The sequence below is a fragment of the Gymnogyps californianus genome, chromosome 7 (genome assembly GCF_018139145.2).
Source record: "Gymnogyps californianus isolate 813 chromosome 7, ASM1813914v2, whole genome shotgun sequence".
Taxonomy (NCBI): Eukaryota; Metazoa; Chordata; class Aves; order Accipitriformes; family Cathartidae; genus Gymnogyps; species Gymnogyps californianus.
The window spans coordinates 20,737,974-20,762,873 of record NC_059477.1 but is presented as its reverse complement, the minus strand read 5'-3'; the positions used below and the strand labels follow the sequence as shown (position 1 = coordinate 20,762,873).

At 36.7% G+C, this 24,900-nt stretch overlaps 1 protein-coding gene across 3 annotated transcripts in view; it reads left to right on the top strand.

Moving 5' to 3' along the window:
- RAPGEF4 (Rap guanine nucleotide exchange factor 4) overlaps positions 1-24,900 on the top strand; it is a 159,767-nt gene that overhangs the window by 17,471 nt on the left and 117,396 nt on the right. For all 3 annotated transcript variants that reach the window (XM_050899624.1, XM_050899623.1, XM_050899622.1), the window contains exon 4: positions 7,304-7,450. In XM_050899624.1, the coding sequence (XP_050755581.1) occupies positions 7,304-7,450 (147 nt within the window). The remainder of the gene's footprint in view (positions 1-7,303; positions 7,451-24,900) is intronic.

The window sequence follows — 24,900 nt, the reverse complement described above, 5'->3', positions numbered from 1 at the left end:
TCAATACTTAAGATGAGCAGGAGGTTGTACTAGATGACCTCCTGAGGTTTCTTGCAGCTTGAATTATCCTATGATTATATGATGATGCCTACAGTGTTAAAGTAAATATGCAAAATCAATTCTCTTGATTGAAAATATGTTAGTCCCACTTTTACTAGGTGTTTATCTGTCTACCTGGGGAACTTAAATTTCAGCAAGCCTGGGAGTAAATGCATTGTGTAGCAGCTACCATGTGCTAACTTTATGCAGTCACCTTTGGTGTTTGGTAGCTTTCTCCCATTAAAAGTGCAGTAAGTTATTGTGCACTTGGTGCTTACTAAGAATGTCTTAATGGCCTTTGCTCCTACAGAGGCATGTAGTTACATGTCTTGCACTAGAAATTATATCTAAATGCACTAATGGATCAAGATTTCAGTGTAGCTAGTGAAGTATTAATTCGTACACATTCTTGCTGTACGTTAGCTTACTCACACACACACCTGTGATTTCTCACAGAAAATGTTAGTAATACTGATTAGGACCAAGTTGAGAATTCATATAATCAGAAATATTAACATTACCTATTATTTGCTATTATGATCAGAGGAAGCATTCCATGTACTGATTTAAATGTTTTAAAAAGGCAAACACACATATTTAGAATCTCATAGATAAAGCCTTGCTTTCATCTTGGTTTGGAAAAATCCTTTCTGACTGCTTGCAAAACTGTGTTATGTCACAAGAGGGCAGTGTTAGAATACATAACAAACTGAGTACAGGCACTATTTGATACTAAAATGGCTAGTTTGAAAATCGTATTCAACTACTTACAATATACCTGTTTTAAAGAGTTTGACCAGAGCAGATTTCTCTGTTACTGTTAGTTCTGTTCCACTGAGTTGGTAAAATACAGTAGCTGCTGCTGATCATGATGGTAATTTCATTTGCCATTGAATGGGGCAATACTATTTACAGTACAGAGCTCTGACAGGATTACCCATCCAGTACATTCTGAGTGGTGACTGGTCTGCTTTCTATACAAATTATTTATGAATTTTCTGGCTATTCAACGATCAACAAGAGACTGAAGAGGACTTTTTTTTTTTAGGGTAAAAATGTCACACTATGAATTGCAGAGGTAAGTGTAATGAACTGTTTTGGTCTTGCCTCAACTTGTTTGTAACAAATGCCCTGATAAATATTGTACTTAAAAGTCACACAAAAACTTGGTAAGTCCTATTCAAAATAAACAGAAAATGCAGCCTGTTTGGAATCTATCAGAAAGAAGTCTTTACCCTCAGTTATGAACAGATTCTGAATTTAATTTTTATTTGGCGCTGTTACCTACCCAACGTTACAACTGAGGTATACAGTAATAAAAGTTCCTTTTAGAGATATTCCTAGTTTGGTGTTGTCTTAAAAATACTGCTGTCTGCCTTGTGTGTGTTTAATTTTTGAACTCTATTTTGAAAATGAACAGGTTCTGAAGGATGACTGTTGGTAATTTCTCAGAATAAAGCTGGGAATAAATGCACTATGACAAAAGCATCAGTGTGACATCTTTACCAGATTCTGCAGCATTGTGTTTTACTGAATTAGATTCAGAGCCCTTTACCCCAAATGATTAAGATTTATATTCCTATCTGATAAAATGGGAAGGAATGAAGAGGAGAAAGACAAAAGACCAAATAGCAATTTGATCTGCCATTTTGCTGTAGCCTGCCAGCTGAATCATAGTGTGCGCTGGGGGCTATTGCTAGTTTATCTTGCCTGTGTTTTGGTGGATTTTTTTTAAGCTGATCAGATTTTAGAAACAGACCAAACTGAACACAGGGCATTGACTTTACAATCAATTATCCTTTTTTAGAAAAGCTTTAAAGGAGGAGCTGTGGGTGCTTGGGTGGTACAGCAGTGTCAGTTGTAGGAAGATGCAGAGGGCTGGGGATCAAAAGCCAAATAAGTTAGTGGCGTTGCTGAGAAGAATGACTGTGAAGAAAGAGGTTCAAATGTCCATGTAAGAAAGGGAAGAATTTCCTGGCTGTTTGAAACTGAGGACAAAGGAGGTATGTGATAAGATGAAGTGGAAGCAAGGAAAGGGATTTAAACAGGACAGTCCTTGTAATACTGCTTTCTGCATGTAAATGCCATTATGTGTGCATGTAAACAGCCATTATGTATTTTGGAGATAACCTATGTGAAGTCGCAACATAGGTTTGTACTGTAGTCTGTAGTGTAGTGTAAGTATGCCCAAGCTAGCTTTAAATTATTTAGTTTGAGTATGAGAACTGCTCTACCCATTGTGACACAGAGATTGGCTGGACTAATGTACTCAGCTGAGAAGCAGGGTGTGTTGGCCCATGCTGAACTCCGCAGTGTTGTGGTTGTACTAATTTTGGTTTTGAACTTGACTTATTGAAAGTTAATATAGAAAAATCATTTCACTTCTGTCTCCCAGATAACCTAGCAAAAAGTCCAAGACATTGCAGGTAGCCTTTAGAGGATCGGATAGAAAGGTATGGAAATAATGAATGTGTTATTACAGTACAATTAATCTGACCTGTAAATATTTTCATTAGGAACTAGAAGAGAAGTTGGTTACAGTCTTGCTAGAAGCATAATGCCTCCTTTAAGCAAATCAACTTGTCTTGTGTAAAGAGGATGGCCTAACATATGTTGGCAAACTGCAATTCTAGTGTGGGAAGATATTTCTATGTTATCTTTAAAAGTAGTTTGATAAGGATTTCCTATCTGAATGGCTGAAACATACTCCAGTGGAGGTAATGGAACAGGAAAATCATTTCATAGAACAGATAGTTTACTTTCATGTGTATGCTTTGGTTTCTCTGTTACAAAAGGAAATTTTTGTTGAGGACAAACTGAACTGTGTTGAAGTAATAAGGAGAAAACTTTTCAAAATGCCAGCTTTTGCAGATCTCCAATTAAACATGGAGATGGTATGGAGTCCTGGAGGGACACAGGTGCAGAGGTGAGTTAAAGGTACAAGGTGTGGGAAAATGATGAAATTAAAAAAAAAAATTGGCTACATCAGCTCCCTTATAAACTCAAAATATTGAAGAAACTAAAATTTCAAAGAAAAGTTCCCAATCCCTTTCGACCTAGCACTCATAATTTTTTTCCTATTTTCTTAATTTCTCTTCAGACACCATGGTTTTGTTTACACACAGTACGCAAATTCTGTTTGCCAGGTTGGAAAATAGAAAGTGTCACAAGTCAGGGAGGGGCATGCAGGGATGTGCCTTGTGATGGTGGGGGAGGGAATAAGGCAGAACCTTGTTTCTGATTCTCATCCATTCCATAGAATGGTCTTACAAATTCAATAATGTTTTAGATTGATGGGGTGGGGTTTAACTCTTTCACTGCATGTGTCTCACCTGCCGGTGAGAGTCAGTGAAACTGAATACACAAACAGCCTCTGATTTGAACGCTACCATTTTATAGTGTGTTCAGAGGACAGATAGCAATGGAAACAATCTCATCTTTTTAAGTCTTTAATACTACCCTTTAAATAGCTGTGTGAATTCTAGCTGGTTACCAGCAGCTAGAACCCCCTGCTGCTTCTGGGATTGCAGAGAGGAACAGCAAACTGAGTTTTGAGCTGCCAGCAATCCTCCTGAAGTCTACACTGAACAGCAGGAGATTCTTGAGTGTAAGGTCAACAGGCGTAATAGGAAATGCACACCTGATTCCCCAGGAGGCTGGAGATGTATAAACAAGGGGCAGAGAGAAAATGGGGCTCTGAAGTCTTGAAGAAGACAGATGGCTTGCTCCCTAGCCAGCTGCGAAACTGCATCTCTGTGGAGAGCAATGATGGCTGGGGAAAAAATCTGAAAGAACTTTCACTTGATAGAAGCCTGGACTTTGTTTTAATGAACATAGATAGGACCATTCCAGCTCCTTGACTTAACACCCCACAATGTTAATTTATTTCTCAGGCTGAACAGCTGCCTTATCAGAAGTTACCTTAGAAACTGGTTCCTTAACCAACACTTTTCCTTTTCTCTTCTTCACTATTCTGTCTTTAAAGATATATTCTTTAGGGTTGTAAAGAATCAAAAAAGGTGAAGTGTTTCAAAGGAATTTTTTTTTTTTTTGAGGGAGGGAAGGGAGTGAGAAAGAAGTTGGAAGATGTAAATATTGCTTATGGTCCACCTAATGGAAAAGTTTCTTTTTCTGCCAGGCTATTTGGTTATTCTGCCCTAAACAGAGGTCTTTTATCTGAACTTTCTAAATAAAGTTGAGAATAATGTATTGGAGACCTGGAGATCAAATTTTGTGTGAGCAGTAGGCACATTTTCTTTGTAGCTCCTTTGAGTGCAATTGTGGGTATGGTATCATGCCTATAGTGTTTCAGCTCTGAAAGGTAAGCGTGTGTGCTGGTTTTGGCTGGGATAGAGTTGATTTTCTTCATAGTAGCTAGTATGGGCTATGTTTTGGATTTGTGCTGGAAACAGTGTTGATAATACAGGGATGTTTTCCTTATTGCTGAGCAGCGCTTACGCAGAGTCAAGGCCTTTCCTGCTTCTCACCCCAACCCCACCAGCGAGTGGGCTGGAGGTGCACAAGAAGTTGGGAGGGGACACAGCCGGGACAGCTGACCCCAACTGACCAAAGGGATATTCCATACCATATAACATCATGCTCAGCATATAAAGCTGGGGGAAGGAGAAGGAAGGGGGGATTTTTAGAGTTACGGCATTTGTCTTCCCAGGTGTCGTGGTTTAACCCCAGCCAGCAACTAAGCACCACGCAGCCGCTTCCCCCTTCCCCCTCCCAGTGGGGTGAGGAGGAGGAAAGAGGGGGAAAAAAAAAAAAAAGTAAAACTCGTGGGTTGAGATAAGAACAGTTTAATAACTAAAGTAAAATATAATACTAACAATAGTAATAATGAAATATAATAATAATAATAGTAATGAAAAGGAATATAACAAAAAAGGGGGGGAGGAAGGGAAAAAACAAACAAACAAACAAACACAAAAAAACCCCAACCCACCGGTGATGCACAATGCAATTGCTCACCACCTGCTGACCGATGCCCAGTTAGTTCCCGAGCCACGATCCGCACCGCTCGGCCAACTCCCCCCTGTTTATATACTGGGCATGACGTTCCATGGTATGGAATATCCCTTTGGCTAGTTCGGGTCAGCTGTCCTGGCCATGCTCCCTCCCAGCTTCTTGCACACCTGCTTGCTGGCAGAGCACAAGAAACTGAAAAGTCCTTGGCTTAAGATAAGCGCTACTTAGCAGCAACTAAAACATCAGAGTGTTATCAACATCATTCTCACACTAAATCCAAAACACAGCACTGTACCAGCTACTAAGAAGAAAATTAACTCTGTCCCAGCCGAAACCAGGACACCAGGCAACTGTTAACGCGTGATGGAGCCCTGCTTTCCTGGAGATGGCTGAATACCTGCCTGCCGATGGGAAGCGGTGAATGAATTCCTTGTTTTGCTTTGTTTGTGTGTGCAGCTTTTGCTTTACCTATTAAACTGTCTTGATCTCAACCCACGAGTTTTCTCACTTTTACTCTTCCGATTCTCTCCCCCATCCCACCGGCGGGGGGGAGTGAGCAAGTGGCTGTGTGTGGTGCTTAGTTGCTGGCTGGGGTTAAACCACGACAGCATGTTGAGGCAGAACTTTAGTGTATAGCCTATATTATAGGTTGTAGAGACTTCTATTTAGGTACCTAGGTGCTCATTCCCAAAATTCTTCCTTTTAAACAGTGCCTGTTCCTATTTGCCTGCCTTGAAAATTTATCTCTGACAGTTGGTAAATTCTTCCTAGATCTTTTCTAAGACATAATTGATTTTGTTTTCCTGAACACATAATTTTAGATGGTAATATCTGTGCAAAAGCAATTTGCTATGGTTCAGGGAACTGGACTATTATGGGCATTTGTCTTTGTAATGCAATTATAAAGCTACTAACTTGATCTTAATAACATTTGCCTATTAGCACTTATTAGATGCATGAAAGGAAAACAATGCAATTTTAAACACAGAAAATGATGCTGAAATATGCTCATGCATCTCTCCTGGATTATCAGCCACAAGGATGTAGTGGATGGGATGACAACATTTTCTGCTTTTGGTTTTGTAGGCATTTCATGAATCCTACATTTTAGAATTAAACTATATTTCTGATGTTGTATTAAGTAAAATTAGCATGTGTTTTTATATGTTTATGTGTATTTGTCTGTGTGCCTGTATGATTTCCTTGGTAAAGTGCAGTTTGTATCAGTTTAAATTTTTAATGCTGTTGCTGGTTTATTTTTTTAATTACTCAAAAGACAGTCAGTTGAGACCCAGTTTAGAAAGAAACATATGTAAGTGTTCAGCTTCAAGCCTGTGCCCAGGCACATAGCAACTTGTAAGCCTAAAATAGAACATGTATCTAAAGATCTTGATTCAGTAAGTTATTTAATTTCGAGTACTCCAATTTTTTGTCTGCAGTAGCTCATAATTTATATTGGAACTATTACAGAGGAGTTCCTGGCCAAGGGGGATTGATTTAGACATCTTTCCATCCCATGAATGGCATGTGCTCACATATACTCTTTTGAAGTGGACTTTACTGCATGTTTGGGACCATCCTGAATACTGTATTCCGGGTTGTTTTGGACTTTTAATAGTCTTCTTGAAATCCCTGACTTATGTGAAAAGAAATTTTTTTTTTTTCAGCCTGATACTTAATCGGCAGGCATCTATTAACAATTGAGAAATTTACTGGCATTTTCAACAGAAGGGCCAAGAGTTGAATAAACTGTACGACTGCATTGTGCGCAGACCTTGTACAATAGAGAAATGCATTATAAATACAAGAGGGTATTATAATTGAAAGTTATATTTCCTGAGAAAACATAACAGTCAAATTTTCTTTCTGATGAGGGTAGCCTATATTGGGCAGAAATTTGTATTTCAAGATTAAATTTCTGATGCTATTTATCTTCTCATCACCTCTGACATTTCTAAAGGATCTCTTAATCACAACAGTCTTTAGAGGTAGACGAACAGAGGTCATAACTTTCTTCCAAAGGTGAAGGTGACGCTTGTGTTCTCTGCTTTGCAGGCAGAGTGTCTAATTCAACTGATGGTCATAGAAAATAGAAGTCCTACTTGCTTCCACATTAAGTCTTCCTGGTTTTTAATCAGTGTATTGATTTTTTTGTTGGCACTTTTAATTAGTTTTCTTTTAAAGCAAATTGCTGAAGAATCTTAAGGCAGTGCTATTAGCAAATGTGACATAAAGACTCTTAAAACATCCTGGAATATTTAATATGTGTCCTTTTATTTTTAATTCAAAGGATGCTGTGACAATATGCACTCTGGGAATAGGAACTGCTTTTGGAGAGTCCATTCTGGATAACACTCCTCGCCATGCAACCATCGTTACCAGAGAGTATAGCGAGCTCCTTCGAATTGAGCAGAAGGACTTTAAAGCACTTTGGGAGGTAAATTCAGATTTATATGCAGTTTATGCAGAAAAAAGTGATTTAACCTTTTCAGTGTTTGTAATGAAATATAAGCACATTTATACCGTAAGCAAAGTAATAGTTCTTTTAAATTAGTTTGGGCAAAAAGGAAAGTCTTTTTATTTCTGTTTAGTGCTTCATATATTGCATGATTACATACTCCTGTATTTCTTTCTTGTGGGCTTCTTCTAATGAAGTAACTTTGGTGAAATTTCTGGTGGAATTTATTTGTATACTGCAGGTGTTGCTTTCTTAGCCTTAAACTTGCTTTTATTGCCGGCATTTATGAGGAGAGTCTGTCCTTAATATACTCCAATATTTTAAATTTTTCTCCTTTACTCCTGTCTCATCACCAGCTGTAAGGGGTTTAGAATTTGCAGAGGGATCAAGATGACTTAAAAATTAAGTTACTGATTACATGTGAATTCCCTTAAAACTTTCCCTTGTGGAGAACATACTGCTGAGATTCTTCATTTTGTAATCTGTGTGTACTTTGGTGTCCACGCTGAGAAGACTTCATTAACATGTTACTGTGCTAAGTTACTGAACTTCAATCAGTTTGCATTTTTGTAAGCATTACACTTGATTTGAAAAGTGTTCTGAGAATTGGAAGGCATCCTGTTGGCCTGGCCTACACTATTGCCAATTTCTACTGCCAGCTTGTTTTAAACAGTGACTGTACAAATTTAGGTGTTGTGTAGAGCTGTCAGATGGTGTGACAGTGCCCTAAAGTTGCAGATCTAGGGACACTAACTATATTTAAGAAATAGATGCTGATTGTAGCGTTTTAGTTCAGCTTCTCTCCTAAGTGCAGACAGATGGGTTTTTTGGGGGTTTCTCTTTTCCTGAGAGTGGTATTATACTCCAAATAATTGTCCTAAAGCAGTACTAAAGTAAGGGTATCAGAAAGAAAATTAAATTCACAACTAGCTACACTGACTGAGGAAACAGCACTAATATCACCTGTCTGCAAATATGTTGCCGTGAGCATAGTTAATGGTGCAGCAAGACCAAGGCATGAAAGACCAATGTGTGTATGAAACGTGCCTGCCATTGAATGCTCTGACAATATCAGATTTCATTCTTTGAATTGCATAGCCATAATTTGTACTGTTTTTTTGGCAATGTCTACAGCTGAAATAAAATGCTCGTGAAGTCTCATAGCAAATTTGAAGAAATTCACAATGCAATATTTTTGTGCAGTTCGTGCTTTTTTCTCTGCAGGAGCTGCATTATAGTTTTAGACCCTGGCATTAAAAGATTAAATATGCCAGTGGTCTCATCTTTTTTAACATATGCTACACTTGCCAGTGGTCAGAAATTTTTAATGTAGATAGTGCTTTACAAGCTCATGATGGAGGAGAATAAATCCAATTGTAGGTTTCTCAAGTAACATTGTTTTTTAAATTAATTTTTAATTGGTATAAGCAGAATAATTTCTGCTATGTATATGACTTCCCTGCTAAGCATTCAGAGATTGTTGGTTTCCTATCAGAGATATTGGGGGAGTGGAGGTGAAGTTCCCTTCTTAAAAATTTTGAGCCTTAAACCATATTTAAAGTTGTTTTGAAACAAAAATGCCAATGTCATTTGCTCTTTAATCGCTAATGCAATGTTGTTTCTAACAATTTTGCTGATTTTGATGAGTTTTTTGATGATGGATGGTTTTGGAAAAGGTCACGTGTGTTGAAAGTATTGGGAGCTATCACAGGGAGCCTTAGCACACGTCTTATATGTTGCAGATTTTATGAAATTGTGCAGTAGAGCATGTCACAGATGCTGCAGGTGTCAGTCACAGACCACAGTTTAGCTTTTTGGTGCTTCTTTGCCTTTTGTGCAGTTTTATGGTGAACTTTTCATGTATTTTGGTGTGCTTTCTTTCAAGGAGGCTATCCCTGTGCTCTTAGTGAGTGGAAAATGATGCCACGAAATATAGCTTTGCTGCTTAGTCTGTGGTAGAAACAAGTTGTTCATTTTTTTCAAGGCAATATTTGTTTCCTTGCAATCTACTAATCCCAAAGCCTACATAAACTGCAGCTAAGGTATGATAAACAGAGAATGTTCAAAACAGATAGAAAATTATTTAAGAAAATTCCCCCCAAATATACTAGCAATAGCAGCAGTAGTACATTGTAATTGTTGTTGTTGTTATCTGAAGATAAATACTTTTCTTCAGGGAAACTTTTTGTTATGTTATGGATGCTGTGGTGTTCTGCCTACCTTATCCTAAAATTCATGTATCTTTGCGGTGACAAAGCCCATATGGGAAAACGGTTATTAATACAGTGACATGCCATTCAGATAATTTTTTTATTTGCTTTTGATGAAAACCCACACAAGGTCAAGAATGGATCACAGATATTTATTATCAGTGGTACCATGGGAAAAATGGGAGAAGGCAACAGTGTCAGTGTCATTACAATCCAGATATGGTAAAAACTAAAATCTGGTGCATACAAATTTCAACTTTCCAGATAATAAGAATTTAATTCCAGAAAGAAGTAGTTTCTCCATAAAAAAAAGTTGAATAATTCCAAAATAATATAATACTGTAGTTTAAGAACAACCTAAATAAACTGTAGCGTTGGAATTCTTAAAATGGTTACTACTTTTATGAACTTAGGATTTTTATGATTAATAATAGAAGTGCAAAAAATACATTTTGTAATACGATTAAGTTTTTTGTTTGGTTTTTTTTTTCCCCATGAAATTTACTTTTGGGGAAATATACTTTTTTCCTTCTTTTGAGGGAAAGAACAAATGAAAACTCTCTGTTAGCTGATTAAAGATTTTTTGGCATACAGAGCATGGAAATTCCAAGACTGCAATTTTTAATATTCTTTTTTATTTTTAGGTTGTGAATATAATCTTGGAAAATAAACCAGTATAAATTCATTAAGTATTGACTTTAATTTATTGTGCAACTAATCTGAAATGATAGGGCTAAAAGCTATGAACTATCTTCCTTTATAGTAAAAATGTGTTAACACTGAAACGTACTGATGAAGTTCATGTTTGCAACAAATGTTTTTCTACCACAAATCTATACAGTTCTTTGAAAGACAAATAAATATCCATTTATACTGCTTATGAAACTTTTAGTATAAATCCTGAAACTAGATTTTAAGAGAGAGAAAGATATAATACCTATTTTAGTTATTTCTAAGTTTAGAAAGAATTTTCAGAATCTGTAACTTCATATTATGAATTTACAGATTTTCCTGAGTTTTGTTTAAATTGAAAAGTAAGTTTTCCTGTATCAGCTGTATTGCTCTAAGAACCAATTGTATTGATAGAATGTTTCACAGAGCAAGTGTGGCTTATTAACATATTTAATGCACAATATGCAGCAAAATGTATTAATTTCTTTGAGTACAATTACAATTGGGTCTATACCTGAAATAAAGAGATTGCTACTTCTAAACAGACTTTTTTCTTTTTTATCACTATTCTTCTGTCAGTTTTATAAGTTTAAATACTCTTTGAGGAAAAGATAGGATATTCTTTATCAAAAATGTAATAAGATGCCTTCTGTAATATACAGAACCACATATTCAATCAACCTTTAAATACAGAAAGATTTTCTATGAGCTCTATTTTTAACAGTCAGGCAATGCTGGTCAAAACAAATGATATTGTCTTGATAACAACAATTACCAGTTCAAATGGCCTAGTCTTTTCTCTAATGACTATATCTGTTGAAGGAGCATCCTGTTTGGGAACATCTGTTGAACTTCGAAGCTTACTCATCCTTGGAGACTTGTTTTCTATCAATGGCTGCTATAGCAGATTGGAGATGATGAAATCTCTGCTTAGGTTCTCACACAGCTGAACACTGTTCCCTGATGAAGAAGCCCTAGGAGGTTATGGGAATCGCTGGTGATGTGCCTTTGTGCACTGATTGTCCCTGGCCTTCATCTCTGAGGAGCACTAACAAACATGAAAAAAGTTATTCATCACTGGTATAACACTGTAGACTTCCAAGGTGCTCTGTGAATCTGTAGGAAGAGGTACTCTGTGTTGATAAGAACTTGCTTTCCCTCTTTAGCATCAGTGAGTGAGTGTGGTGCTAGCTACCTCGCCCAAAAAACTGTTTCAAAGCCAAAGGGAAATACATCCGAAAATAAACATGAAAGCAGAAGGCTACACATGAGGAGCTCTGGTCATGTACATCCTGTTGGGTCACGGGCTTGCTCCACCCCTAATAGTTGGATTCTTTTAAACAGAGTAGGAGTGAAATGATTGTATTTGAGCAGTGTTATCATTACAGAAGTTCTCTGTAGTTCATCCTCAAGCTTTGTCCTTTCATGCAGTTGCAAACTGATTCAAACCCAGACAGGAAGGGAGTGAATCTGCTGAGAGGTGACTTATTTTTAGAGGTCTTTCCTACCACAGTGAATTACTCAGCCTTCCTTGGATAACATACAAATAACCAATTTCCTTTTGTGTGGAATAAGATTATGTTAAAAGTTACTGAACATGCTTTGAGAAACATTTGATCTTGAGTAAATGAAGAGCAGCTGTTACTTCGGTATGCAGTAACTTTGGAGAGAGGGAGTCTTGGCCCCTGTAAGGTCAGAATGAATATTTTAATTCTTTTTTATTCATATTCAGCAGCACTTACACATCTTGTAGTCTGATAAACGGTAGCATAACTTGCTTCCTGCTTTTGCCCATCTGATGATAATTCAGTAGCCCTCAGCAGACTTCACTGCTCTGAAATGATAGCTTTGGGAGAAGCAGCTTTCTTACCATCTTTGTTTTCTGAACACTGTGAATGTTAGTTTTTAATGAGCTAGTTTAAAAACAGATCCCCTGTCAGAACAGAAGAAATTTTACATACTGTTTCAATGGAATGCTGTGTAGGAAATACACATATGAAATGGCATGCTGACTTAAATGTTGTAGCACTGTTCAGTGAGATTTCTGAATAAGGCTTAAGTTCATCAGAATTGAGACCACAGCTCTCAGTGCATTTGCATGAAATATCGGTTTGTTTTTTTAAGGTATATCTAATTATATCCCTTATATCAAGGTATAATATAATCTTATGCCTCATTCTATGTGTCAGGATTATGACGGTAGGAATTATGAAGACACTGTAAAAAAACATTAATGAAAATGAACATGTAAGGATTTTCATTTGTTTTATCCATTTGGCCACGCTGTAAGTACATTATTTATCACAGCATGTTACTGAATCTCACGTAGGTGTTTTGCAGTGTAATGCAGTAGGCAACATTTCAGAGAGGCAGCCTTTTCCTTGCCTTAGGCTGCTGGAAAATATGTTACATTGTTACTTGAGAATGTTCTTGCTTCTTTCTGTGGTAGACTCCTGAATACTTCAACATGTTTAAGGAGTATTAGGAATCTCATGTAAATGTCAGTACTTTCTAATGCACCTTTTCACCAATGAATATTCCATACCAGAATTTTTTTCCAGTTCATTTAAGTGAGAGATTAAATTTGATCTGAGAAATGAAATATTGGGAGGGGGGAATCAAACAAAAAATCAGATTCATGTCCAGTCCCTAAACTATCAGCTTGATTTATGGTATACTACTCTACCATTTTATTGCCCAGTAATCAATTGCAGAAGTCTTTGCTCTGATTTACTGATTTCCCAGAGGCAAACATAGTAGAGGTATAAAACTATAGTTAATAGAATATAGAATATTTAGCTTTGCAGGATGGGTGATCATGTGATTTAAAATAGTGAAGTGCTTGGAGACCCACAAAAGTATAAAAAGGTGGTCATGGAACACTCAGCTGTCTTTACCTGCTTCATGTCACGCTCTGCATTGACTGCTCAAACTCTACCTTGATGTTTTGTCTCTCTAATGGGGTTTTATTTGAGAAATGTGAAAGTGATCAAATTGTAGTAGCCTGCATTTGCAATGTAGCTGGAATACTGTGTTCACCAACCTCTCAAATAGCCATCTTGTCAGAATAAGGAAGAATTATTCCATGTTATCAGATACAGAATACAGCACAGAAGGAAGACATAGAAGGACCCAAGTGTATGGAATCTGTTGCCTTATCCTGTCTGCAAATCTTCAGCTGATGACCAATTCAAATTTGTATGCAAAGAAACAGAGCTAGCGTGAGAGACATTGAAAAACGAAGTGATGATAGGCAAGCAGGAGATTTTTTTCCTAGAGTAACACATGGAACGAGGAGGAATATAAAAAGTCCTCCTCCCCTCCCCAGCTTTAGAATATGACAGTAAACACAGAATTGGCAAGATGTGAGCAAAGCTTTGAAAGTAACTAACATCCCACCTTCATACCTTCTGTGTTAATACTGATAAAGCATGTGAGTGAGTAGCAGGGAAAGATTCCAAAGTTGTTATTATACCAAGAAGAAGTGCCAGATTGCGCTCCCAGTTTTGTTGGTGTGAATTGAGCATATTTCAAGTGAATACAGTACAATTGCTTTGATACACGTGGAGCTAAGTGGGAGGAGAGTCTGGCCTTTAGTGCTGCTGTTATATTGGCTTTGACCATCCTTGTAATATGCTTTTAGGGTTTTTTCTCTTGTTTTGCTTTGTCAAACATTTCTAATTTTACTGAGTGATGCTCTGTCTGGTAGAGCAGATTTAAATGAGTATGGAATGGCATTCTATCCTCAGTAGCCAGACTTACATTGGAACAAGCCGTGTTTGTCAGCATAGCAACACAGTGACTGCTGCTTTCATTTGGGTGTATTAATCACTTCATGTTTTAAAAAATGGATGCAGATTTTGTGAATGTTGTTTATGACAGCGTATCTCCTAAGGTAACCTTCCTGGCCATTGGTAGTGGAGAAACGTGTAGGAACTAGATTTTTCACTTCAGTAATGCAGCTTTTCTCTTGGCGTGATATGTACGGATGGAAGTGTACAGGTCTTTTGATAGAGTCTTGCTATGATACGTTCTTTGCTAAATAATGGCATTATGACTGAAAAATTCATAATCAATAATTGTCCACTGTTTCAGATAATTTGCTGTGCCATTATGTATGATATTCAATATTGTCAATGAGGCAGAATTTCTGCAGAAGATCAAAGGATCCAGTTAGTTTTAACTCTGTGGGTTTCCTTTTCTTTGTTGTTATCCTTGGTTTAAGGTGACAGACGCAGGCACTTTAGACACCCCTTAAGCGACTGAAAAGATTGAAAAATAAAAAGCTGATTGGAAAGGCCTCATCCTTCCTCATGTCTCTGCAACAAACTTTCTTGGTGTATGTTCTTGTATGTCATCCCTATAATCAGTTTGCACCTCCCTCTCCCGGTTTATTCTGAATCTATTTCAATAGCAACATTTTGTGACTGTGTCACTGATCACCATGCAAAGGTGGAGTAAGGCTTTGTAGACCTGATTTCTCTTAAACCATACTAGCATGTCATTTCTCTTAGGTGCAATTCTGTATCACTGTAGTAATGCCCATCAACTTGAAGCCCCTGTTGAATCCTATTATACCAGACACTGTGCAAAAATATATTGTCATTCCTGTTTACAGCCCTTGTAAATGTTTATATGTTTATTAGCACTTCAAAGAGTCTTAAATTATATTGCAGAAAGCTTGACTTATTTGAGGTTCCTTCTTGGATAAAAAGAAATGGAAACATCCAGCGAGCATGTCAGTCTCCCTGTTAAGTAATGCCTTTATTGGTTTTCTCATATTTTGTCATGGTTAGAGGTAACGTTGAAAAATATGGATTCATCTGATTTTCAAGAAAAGAAATTATTTTGATTAATTCCTAAAATATGTAAATTACAGAAGAACATCTGACAAACTGAAATGTATACACTTACAGTCTGCAGATGTTTTTGAGGCTGCTATTTTTCTTTGAAGCTTTACTGCCAAACTTGCACTTTCTATAACCAGCTTTTTTATTAGCAAAAAAAGTGCTTTTCATCCTCAGCAGATTGTATTATTAAATGTGGTATCTCTAAGCATGATGTGCTAAATGGCAAAAACATATATTACAAAACACAACTGGGAGCCTGCGAATCTTATTTCAGGGAGCAAAATTCTGGTCTTCCATTAGTTCATTTTTATTAGATAAAAATGTCTTTCAGAAGAATCATAAAATTTGAAGCTTAAAAAATAATTTCTAGCTTTTTTCCCAAACATACTTTTTAACTATCAAATATGTGTCTCATTCTCATCTGTCACAGAGAAAAAAAATGCATAATACAGAATTCTGTCTTTGTAGATATGTGTGCGTATATAATCTGCGATCTATCTAACATGTATTGTGTATATATATTACTACATTAAATTCATATTTGCCTTGTCAAACTTCTGTGTCAGATTGCCTGGAGCTTTGGTTCTAACTGCATTTGTGGTTGGCAGTGTCCTTTCCTGCCTTAGCATGGATACCAAAGCGATCAACTGCATGAGGCTTTGCTTACACTTCTAAACTTTTGGATTTGACACAGACCGTCTGTTTCTTAACTCAACTGTGGAGTCATATGTGGATGAGGTTATTTTGGAGATTGATGCTTTCTGATCTTCTGGTCAGTGTTATCATCTCAGTCCTTGGTTTCTTTTCAGATGAGTCGTGCTTTTTCTTCCTTACACAAAAGGTTAATCTATTATTACTGGTTCCTCCAGGTTCTTGAGAAAAATAGTAAGCCCTTAGAAGCTTCCTTTTAGCAATGAGTTTTTGTTGCTTTACAGCAATGGATATGGTTGTGTGTTCCTCCAAGGCTATAGAATGCATGCTTGCACGCTGCATTTGAATGGGTGCTTTCTGCTTGTCCTATATAATGGGTCAGGTAAATAATGTGATACCATTTATTAGATCAATGGATATGTTTTAATATTGACATTTTAAAAATCCATTAGCTTAAACCTGCTGGCATTGAAAAAAATTAGAGAACTTTTTACAATAAGATCTGTGGCAGTGGAAGATCTTATGCAGATTAACACAAATCAAAAGCAAGGCTATTGTATTATATTGTTATTATTATTTTTTATTCTGATAGTCTTGTTTAGTTTATAAAATATTTTGTAAAAATATTGTAAAAGTGTTCACTTTCATGTAGCAAGAAAAATGAAACCTACAAGTCCTATTTAGTGGAATGTAAATTCCCCCTTCCTTAAGGAAGCACTCCCTTGAATGAGCATTCAACACCTTAAAACTCAAAACAAGCTAAACCCCAGACATTATCAATTTATTAGGTATATGGGTTAATAAATGGGCTCAAAAAGAGAGTGCCCTTTGCTTGCCTTAGTACAGTTCTGATAGATGTCTTTTCCTGGTCATAATCAGAGCTGTAAGGTTCAACGTTTGCCCTTTCTCTTAGACTGGTTCCTCCCCTCTTTTCATCCATGGTGAAACCCTACCTTATTGAAGTCAATGAGCATTGTGGGATTTCAACCCAGGTAATTACTAATTGCTTCCTTCTCCTGTATAATATGCAGCACAGGCTGTTGACAGTAGGTTTAAATCCTCTTTACCCTCTTCCCTTCTGTAACAGTTTCTATCCACTGACATAGCTGATGCAACGTGAGAGCATGAGGCTGGAATCACTCAAATGATTTTGTGGCTTAGTAGTTTAGGGGTGCTTATCAAAATGGTCAACCCAATACTTGTACTGAGGTAAACTGTATCAAACGCTTAGAAACTCTAGGCATCCCAGAGGTACACTTAAAAATGAAGATATAAAAGACTAAGAATGAATATGGAATATCTCTCCTGTGGCAGAGAATAAGAATTACAGGGGCCAGCCTGTCATCTGTGCTGATTATGGCCGGTCCCAGATATCAAGAAGAGAAAGAGATTTAAAAAACCACAAATAATCCATGTGCTTGCTTTTCAATCAATCCTTGTTTCAATCTGAGCAGTGGAACTCCAACACTTACTGTTCTCAGGGTTAGTGGGTGTTGCTCTAATTCCATTAGTTCAGTGAGCTACAAAATTCCTAGAAATCTGTTCACCAGCAATGTGAAAATACCGGGCCTGAAACATGCCCCGAGGGGCCTGCAGGCCCTCTGAAATGTTTAAATCTCAAGGGGATTTGTGGAACAACCTGTTCATGGATAGTTTTTTTTCTTTTCGTGAATGGTTGTTCATGCCACAAATATTCAAGAACAGCACATAATAAGACATGGTGGCCTTCTAAGGCATGTGCTCCCTGTATTTTTATACTCTGTAATGAAGTGAATGTTCACAGAAATTATGTTTTCATCTAATATTTCTGTTACAGGCTGTTGTTGAAATCGGTCATTTATCAGAATTTGTGGATTCATGCCGTCAGTCTGATGTGATGCTTAAGGCTCAATTTCTTTATCCTTCATCTCATGCCTGATTAGATAAGACCATTAGCATGTATTTCTTCTGAACTCTGCTTAAAATAGTTTCTCAGTTAACTCTCAAATGAAGAAGTTAAAAGAAAACTGAAACTCACAAATAAAAGTTTACACACTAAATATCTTCTGACTGAACTTTACTTATGTTCATTTTAAATTACATTGATAAAATACTCTTGTCCTTCTAGATACTGTACTTAGCTCTAAGGCAGGTTTGTATATCATTTGTTTGAGGGTGATAAATAATCAGCATTTAAAATTAAACCTTGCCATCATGCATTTCGTACTTACTGATATAATTCAGCTTACTTACAATTTAACCTCTGACCATTTCCTGGGTAATTTCTATTTGATTTTGCATTCTACCTCTCTCTTGACCTTTGAAAAATATCTTTTCTGACTACCAATGCAAACCATTTTCTTGGAGTATTGACCACTTCATTTTCCAAAGTAGACAAACAAATTTTATTCTATTAATTTCCACAAAACCCTATCTAGACATTCCTGAGTACAGGTTAGTGGAAACAGGTACAATATCATTGTTTTGTTTTAGCATAATAAAAATATGCATTACAATACGATTTTTGTATGACCTGGTCTTTGAGAAACTGAGTTCTTCAAAGAAATCATGCTGTTCTGAAAGGACTGAGTTATAAGGGAACTTGTTTGAGTTACTTAGGCTTTTATGCTTAATTCTCTCTGGGGATAATGCTGGAGACTCTCAGTACAATTAAAGAAAGATTAAAAGCTCAGTACAGGCTTATTTTCTCTCTTCTTTCTTTCTGCCAATACCCTTCAAGCCTGTATCCTCTCTAGAAGCATGAAACATTTTTCAAAGGCCTTTTTTCTTTCTACCATAATTTCTCAGGCAGTTTTCTGGTATGCGTCTCTTCCACAGATTTATGAATATGGTTTCTCTTTCTGCATTTGTCGCTTTTGTTCCTGCTAGCATTTAATGCCAGTTTTGTTGATCTCCGGTTAGGAGTTCATTGGGTATTTCTCCTTAGGTTTATCTGTGACATTTAGATCCTATTAGATAACCAGGGATGACCAAGCAGTTAGGAGATCATTCTTGCACTGTTGAAGTTGGTGAGAATTATGCCATCACTTAGTATTTCTTAGTACAGTCGCTCTGCAGAGCTAAAGAAGTGAAATGTAGTAAAATTGTAGACAGTTAAGCAGATATGTCTGAGTACACTGATGGAGTAGCAGATTTGATTACTGAGAAGGTACCCGTTTTACATAATGCTTTATCAAAGAACTACACTTCAATCTAAGCATGTAATAGCTGGGGCATTTACCTATGCTGTTGCTATGGTATGGTTGAAAGATTATATGCTTTGAGATTACAACAGAAGTTCACATCAAAACTCTCATCTTTGCAGGTTGTTTCTGTCTGATGTATTTACATACATCTGCCATATGGAGTTGCCTCACAGAGTGTGTTACTTCCATCTGATCTCATATACAAAATGTACTTTGTGTCATTTTATTCTGAGACAGACTTTTCCTGTTTTAAGAACAGAATGTAGATTTTTCTGCCTTTTAACCTTTCTGAAGAATTACTTTGATATGACTTCAGAAAATGATGCATGCTACCAGTCAGCCCACAAGTATTGATACTTGAATGGATTGTTGTCAACTTTGTATTCTAAAATTTTGTAAAAGTGTGAGGCACAGGAAATCCTGGAAATGCTTCAAGCCCTAGCAATGGTAGGAATATAGATTTTACTACCATAAGAATTCTCTAAGGGATTGATTTTACATGGGCATCCATACTGTTAATCCAAGTATTATTACAGAATGGTACGTGAATTACCTTTCCTGGTATCCATTAACTGGACAATGTCTTTGGATAAGAATTGAGTTAATCTGTATTGAATAAAATGTAATGAATGGTTGTGATATTCAGAAACAGACCATGAGTTATATTTTCCCTCCTTATTTAACAAAATAATTCATACTACTGGTATGAATTTTATGCTTTTTAATGTGTGAGAAAACAGTAGACCCACAAAAAACAACCCATGTCTTTATATCTGCCTACTCCCCTGAGGGAGAAAAATGGCAAAGCTCACTCTTTATGGTAGTATGTATATGTAAAAATAATATCAAATATCTAGAAAGAAATAGATTTTTGACTGTGATTGACTATTTATTCTTCCTTGTACCCAGTTAATGCAAAGCTTTAGCTTGTTTCTTCTGTCCTTGCCAATTAACATTTCTATTGATTTTTCCTTTAAAGTATACCTTTACTGCTAAAACTTTCTCTTCTTTATTTCAGTCTACATATGCATATCTTCATTATCTGATAATGCTGTTGCCACATGTACAAAGGAAAATGGTTAATTTAATATGCTAAAGAGCTTTATACAGAAGGAAAAAGCAACTTTTACTTTGAAAGCTGTTAAAGTAATAGTGAATGCTATCTTTATATTAGATGTGTACTTTTTAAATGAATGGTTTTGAATGGCTTGCTTTATGTGAGTAGAATTTGCTATAAGAGATGCCCATGTGACTGTCCCCAAAATCAGATTGCTCAGCGTGATGAAAATAAATAGAAACATATATGGAAGTTTTGATACTATAGAAAAGAAAATCTCTTAATGTTGCTAGTTTAATTTGCAGACTGTAAGCAGGGCACGTGCTGCATTACTGGTCATGAACGTGCTGCCTTCTGTAGTGGGACCTTTATCTTGGCATTTTTACTGCCACAGCAGTGCTTATCTGTTTACACTAGGCATTAATCACAAACTGCTGCATAAGAGAAATCAAGGGAAGATATTCTTATTTTGTTAAATACTCTGCACGGTGAGAGAGCAGCAGCATGGATTACGTATTTGGAATCTTAACAATTACCTCTTGCTAACAGTATGTAGAAAGGCACGATATTCTTAAGCCAAACCTGACCAATTACACTAATTTCACTGCAATAATGGACAGTAGAATTTGCCGTGCCTGTGGCAAAAGGCTCCACATACTATGTCTTCTGTCTTTTGCTGTGACCGATACCTGCTATTTCAGAGAAGCTTGTAGAAGAGCCCTCAGTGAACTGTTTATGTATTGTAAAAACCGTGTGCAACAGCATAGCATACTGCATAAATAAAAACCTGTCATGCTTCCTCCTCATCAGTCTTCAAGAGTAGGACTGGTTCTGTCCTTTCTTTTGAAACTAAATTAATGAGATCTTTATTTCCATTTCTCTCATTCCATTCACTCTCTCCATCTCCCCTCCGGAGAGCTATTGGTCCGTATTGTATGCTCTCTAAAGTTTTGTCTTTGCACATTTTAAGTATCCATGCCAAATGGCTTGTGAATGGGTGCTGCTTTTGGAGAAACATTCCACAGCCAAGTGCATCACATGCTACTAATAAATTTATTCTGATTTCCCCTCCAAAATTTGTTTTCAGAGTTCATTCTTTGGTTCTTGTCTGTACTGCTTTCATGCCCCTCAGATGATTTCTCTCTGTCGTCAGTATTTATATCCTTCACTATTAGCACACTGTGGTCATGTCTATGTTTTGGTCATAACTTAAAAAAACCCAAACCATCACATAACTGTTCTTAATTTTCCTGAAATGCCATCATGCTTCTTTGTATGAGCTCTGTGGAAAACAAAATTATATGACCCTGTCTTTCATGTATGTCTGGAACATACCTAATCTGATGTTTACTCTCAGTTTTACATGCCAGAATTTGCTAATTGTTGAGATGACAGCATTTTGCTATTGTATTAAGAAAGACTGTCACTGTAGTTAAACTTATATAAATATCTATACAGAGCTAATGATGGCAGTGGGAGGTGTGCTGTATACTCCAACTATGTTCAGGATTATTGCTTCCTAGACTTTGCTCACTCACTAGCTCTATGTAAATGATGTCTCCACTGAATCTTTCCAAATGGATCTTTTCCTCAGCATTGCTAATTCCGTAGAGACTTATGTATTACATTTATTTTTTGTCCAGTGTTTTTATCTTCTTCTCTAGTGTTTTCATAATATGTTATCAAGTTGTTTATTCTCCCTTTGAGTCTATGAATAAAAAAAAAATCAGAACCCAGCCCTTTAGTACTTCTTTAGACACCTCCTTTTTATGCGTTGCCGTGTTTCATTATCTTTTGTTTGCAGTTATTTAGCCAATTGTTAATTTGCATTACAGTGCTTCTACCCAAGGCATTTTCAGGTTTTTTAAGATGAGCTATGACTATTAAATATTTTACTGATATCCAAATATATGACAGCTACTGCATTCCTTTCTTCCACTACTTTAGTGATTAAAAGAAAAAACAGCAACCCACATGTAAAGCCTCCAACTTTGGTTAAATCAGTTTTGCTGCTTTACAGATTTGTTTCTGTTAACTGTGAGTGAGGGCTCTCTGATCTAACTGTGGTGATGTTTACTGCTTCACTCTTGAAAAGTAATTTCCAAGTATTTTTGGTTTTATGTTAATTGTAAGGTACTTTAGTACATGGTGCTAGATACAGCCTGGTCTGAACTAAAGTGGTTAGTGCTGGTGTAAATTATGCCATCCATGTGCATTGGATGGAAAATAGTGGAAAATTACTGCAGTTCTGGTATTGTAAAGGTTTACAGATTCAGTTGTGAAAATTCACTCTCAAATGAAAGAAGGAAAAGTGTATTAGAAAATCAGGTATTGACAAGAATATATAATTCCAATTCTTTTTCTCTCTTACTCACCTGTTTTCATTCATCTCCTGAGTTATTCCTAGCTGTCCCAGGACAAAATTCTCCACAGCATAAACTGGTGCAGCCTGCATTCTGTTATTCTTTGGCACATCTGCTAACACTTAAATTAAAGCAAATTAAGGTTTTTATTGGCACTGCCTCACAATGACCTCTTATCATGATTATTTTTCTGCTACATTTGCCCCTCTGTCAATATGTACATCATTAAATAAATAAAAACCATAAATTCTGAATGATGTCTTGTCTCAGTGAATACTGTTGGTTACTCTGTAATATGATAAAGTGTTTATTTCCACATTGTGGATGTCCTTTGGTGTTTGTGGAGTAGCCCTTTGTGCCCATGTTGCAAGAAAGCGTGAGGAGGAAGGAGTGACCCCAAACTCACCTCCAGCTTCACCTTTTTGCTTCATGTCACATTTTGTTCTCCAGTCAAAAATTGACTGGCTAACTGCTTAGTAGCAACTAATCAAGGTCAGGAAGATAAAGCAGAAATATAATAATTATACACTGTATTTTGCAGAAGCTGCAACATTCAAAGTATGCACAGTTGCTTTCAGTGACTAGTAGAAATTATTTCCAATCTCCTCCTATGCAGGATTTCTGTAAATATTCAAGTGTAAGTATACTAAGCAACTTCATTCTGTTTTCAGAATGAAATTGCTCATCAGAAGTTTGATTATTAATGTTGTGCTCATCCCTCTGACATGGCTGAAACAAGTAACTTTAGTTTCTGTGCCCGCTCAACAAACCTGATGCTTGTTGGCCTCCTGACGATTACTCATTTATGTTCTCACAATGTCTTTGATTTCCAAAATGTGGTAATGTTAAACAACCATAGCTCATTTTTCAATCACATTTTAGTACCAGGTCCATCTCCTCTTTGGACTCTTGGCTTTTTACTAGTGCATGATTGCCTTTACCTTTTGCAGCACACTTCTTTGAGAAAACTGCTTTATAAAAGTCTTATTGATTGAGATTAGAGGGTGGTGCTAGGAACCAGAAACTTATAAAAGCTTTTCTGCACAGAAAAGTGAAAAAAAAATGCACCAAGTATCATGAGTTCTCATAATCAAATCCAAGCTTGTTAAAAACAAAGAAAAATGTGAAAAGAAATCCCCCCTTGAAAAGAAACAGTGTACTTAGCATGTCTAGATTTCCTTATTCCAAACTTAGTTGCAGGTGGAGAAGGTTATAATATCTAATGAACAACTCATGGCATTGACCTCTGGATAAGAAACCTGTCCCACATTCACTGTATGTAATGTTACCTCTTTACCTAAGGTAGCTGTCTACATTTGCCAAAACAATTTGTCCCTGTTCTCTTCACCCAAGTTGGCTTTTGACATTCTCTAATGTTTTTTCTAAGTGTGGTCTAAAATGTGTCTTACAATGGCCTTTACACATGGACTTTCTGAAGCTTAACATCTTCTTGTGAGGCCATGTCTGTCCTTTGGGCAGATGCACCATCCTCAATTGAGGAAGCTATTTCATCTGGCTGGGTTTGAAGGCTTTAAAGCTAAGTTTATCTCTCTTGGTTATTAAATATACATTTAATGATAGATTCAGCATGCCAAAGATTCTTTAAGGGAAAGCAAGGAATAAAACACTTACAATGTTATGTTGCCATGCAGTAAGACAGTTTAAAATTGTCATAATTTATTTTGTCTTCAACCTGTAGTCTGATCTGATGTGGGAAGTGGCTGATTGTTAGCTATTCAGAAGGATAAGATGTAGGCTTGTGCTTTCCATCTATTCAGCTTTTTCCAGTGACTCTCAGTACAGTGTTGTTTGGCAAGTGGGTTCTGTAGCCCATGGGACAGCATATAATCTCTTCTATTTTGTTCTTAGTTGATCCTTGCTGCTTACGTAGCCCATGTTGTGGCCTGTGCAGTTCGCAGCTAGTGGACTCCCATGATTTTTAGGGATCTCTATTTCAAATCCCATCTCAAGTTTATTTTGAAAGAAAGGTCCCTGTTTTTCTTGCAGAGAGTTTTTCTTGGTTTCTGTGTTGTTCTCTGTGGAAAGTGTAAGATGTGCCAGCTCTGCTACGCAGCTATTGTGATTTCTAGCTGCAAAAAGCTCATATAAACCTGTTTCATGAAAATCATAAGTCTTTTTGCAATTTTGATCAAGGCATTTAATTTTACCCTCTTGCTTTCTCCATATACAAAGTGAGAAGATAGTATATATTTGTTTCCTGAAAGCTTTTTGGTGATTGTTGAGTGGTTGAACAAGCTATAAACATCCAGATGTATCATATGCAACACTTACTTGAACACACAGACTCTCAACTGAAGAGATTGCCCTTTACTATGCTTTCTTGGGGCCTCAGCACAAGCAACTAGGTGCTCTCTCTGTGAGGGGATTCCGACTGTGCCTTAAAAATTCTGTGGGTTTTTTTTTTTTTGTGTAGTTTTTGC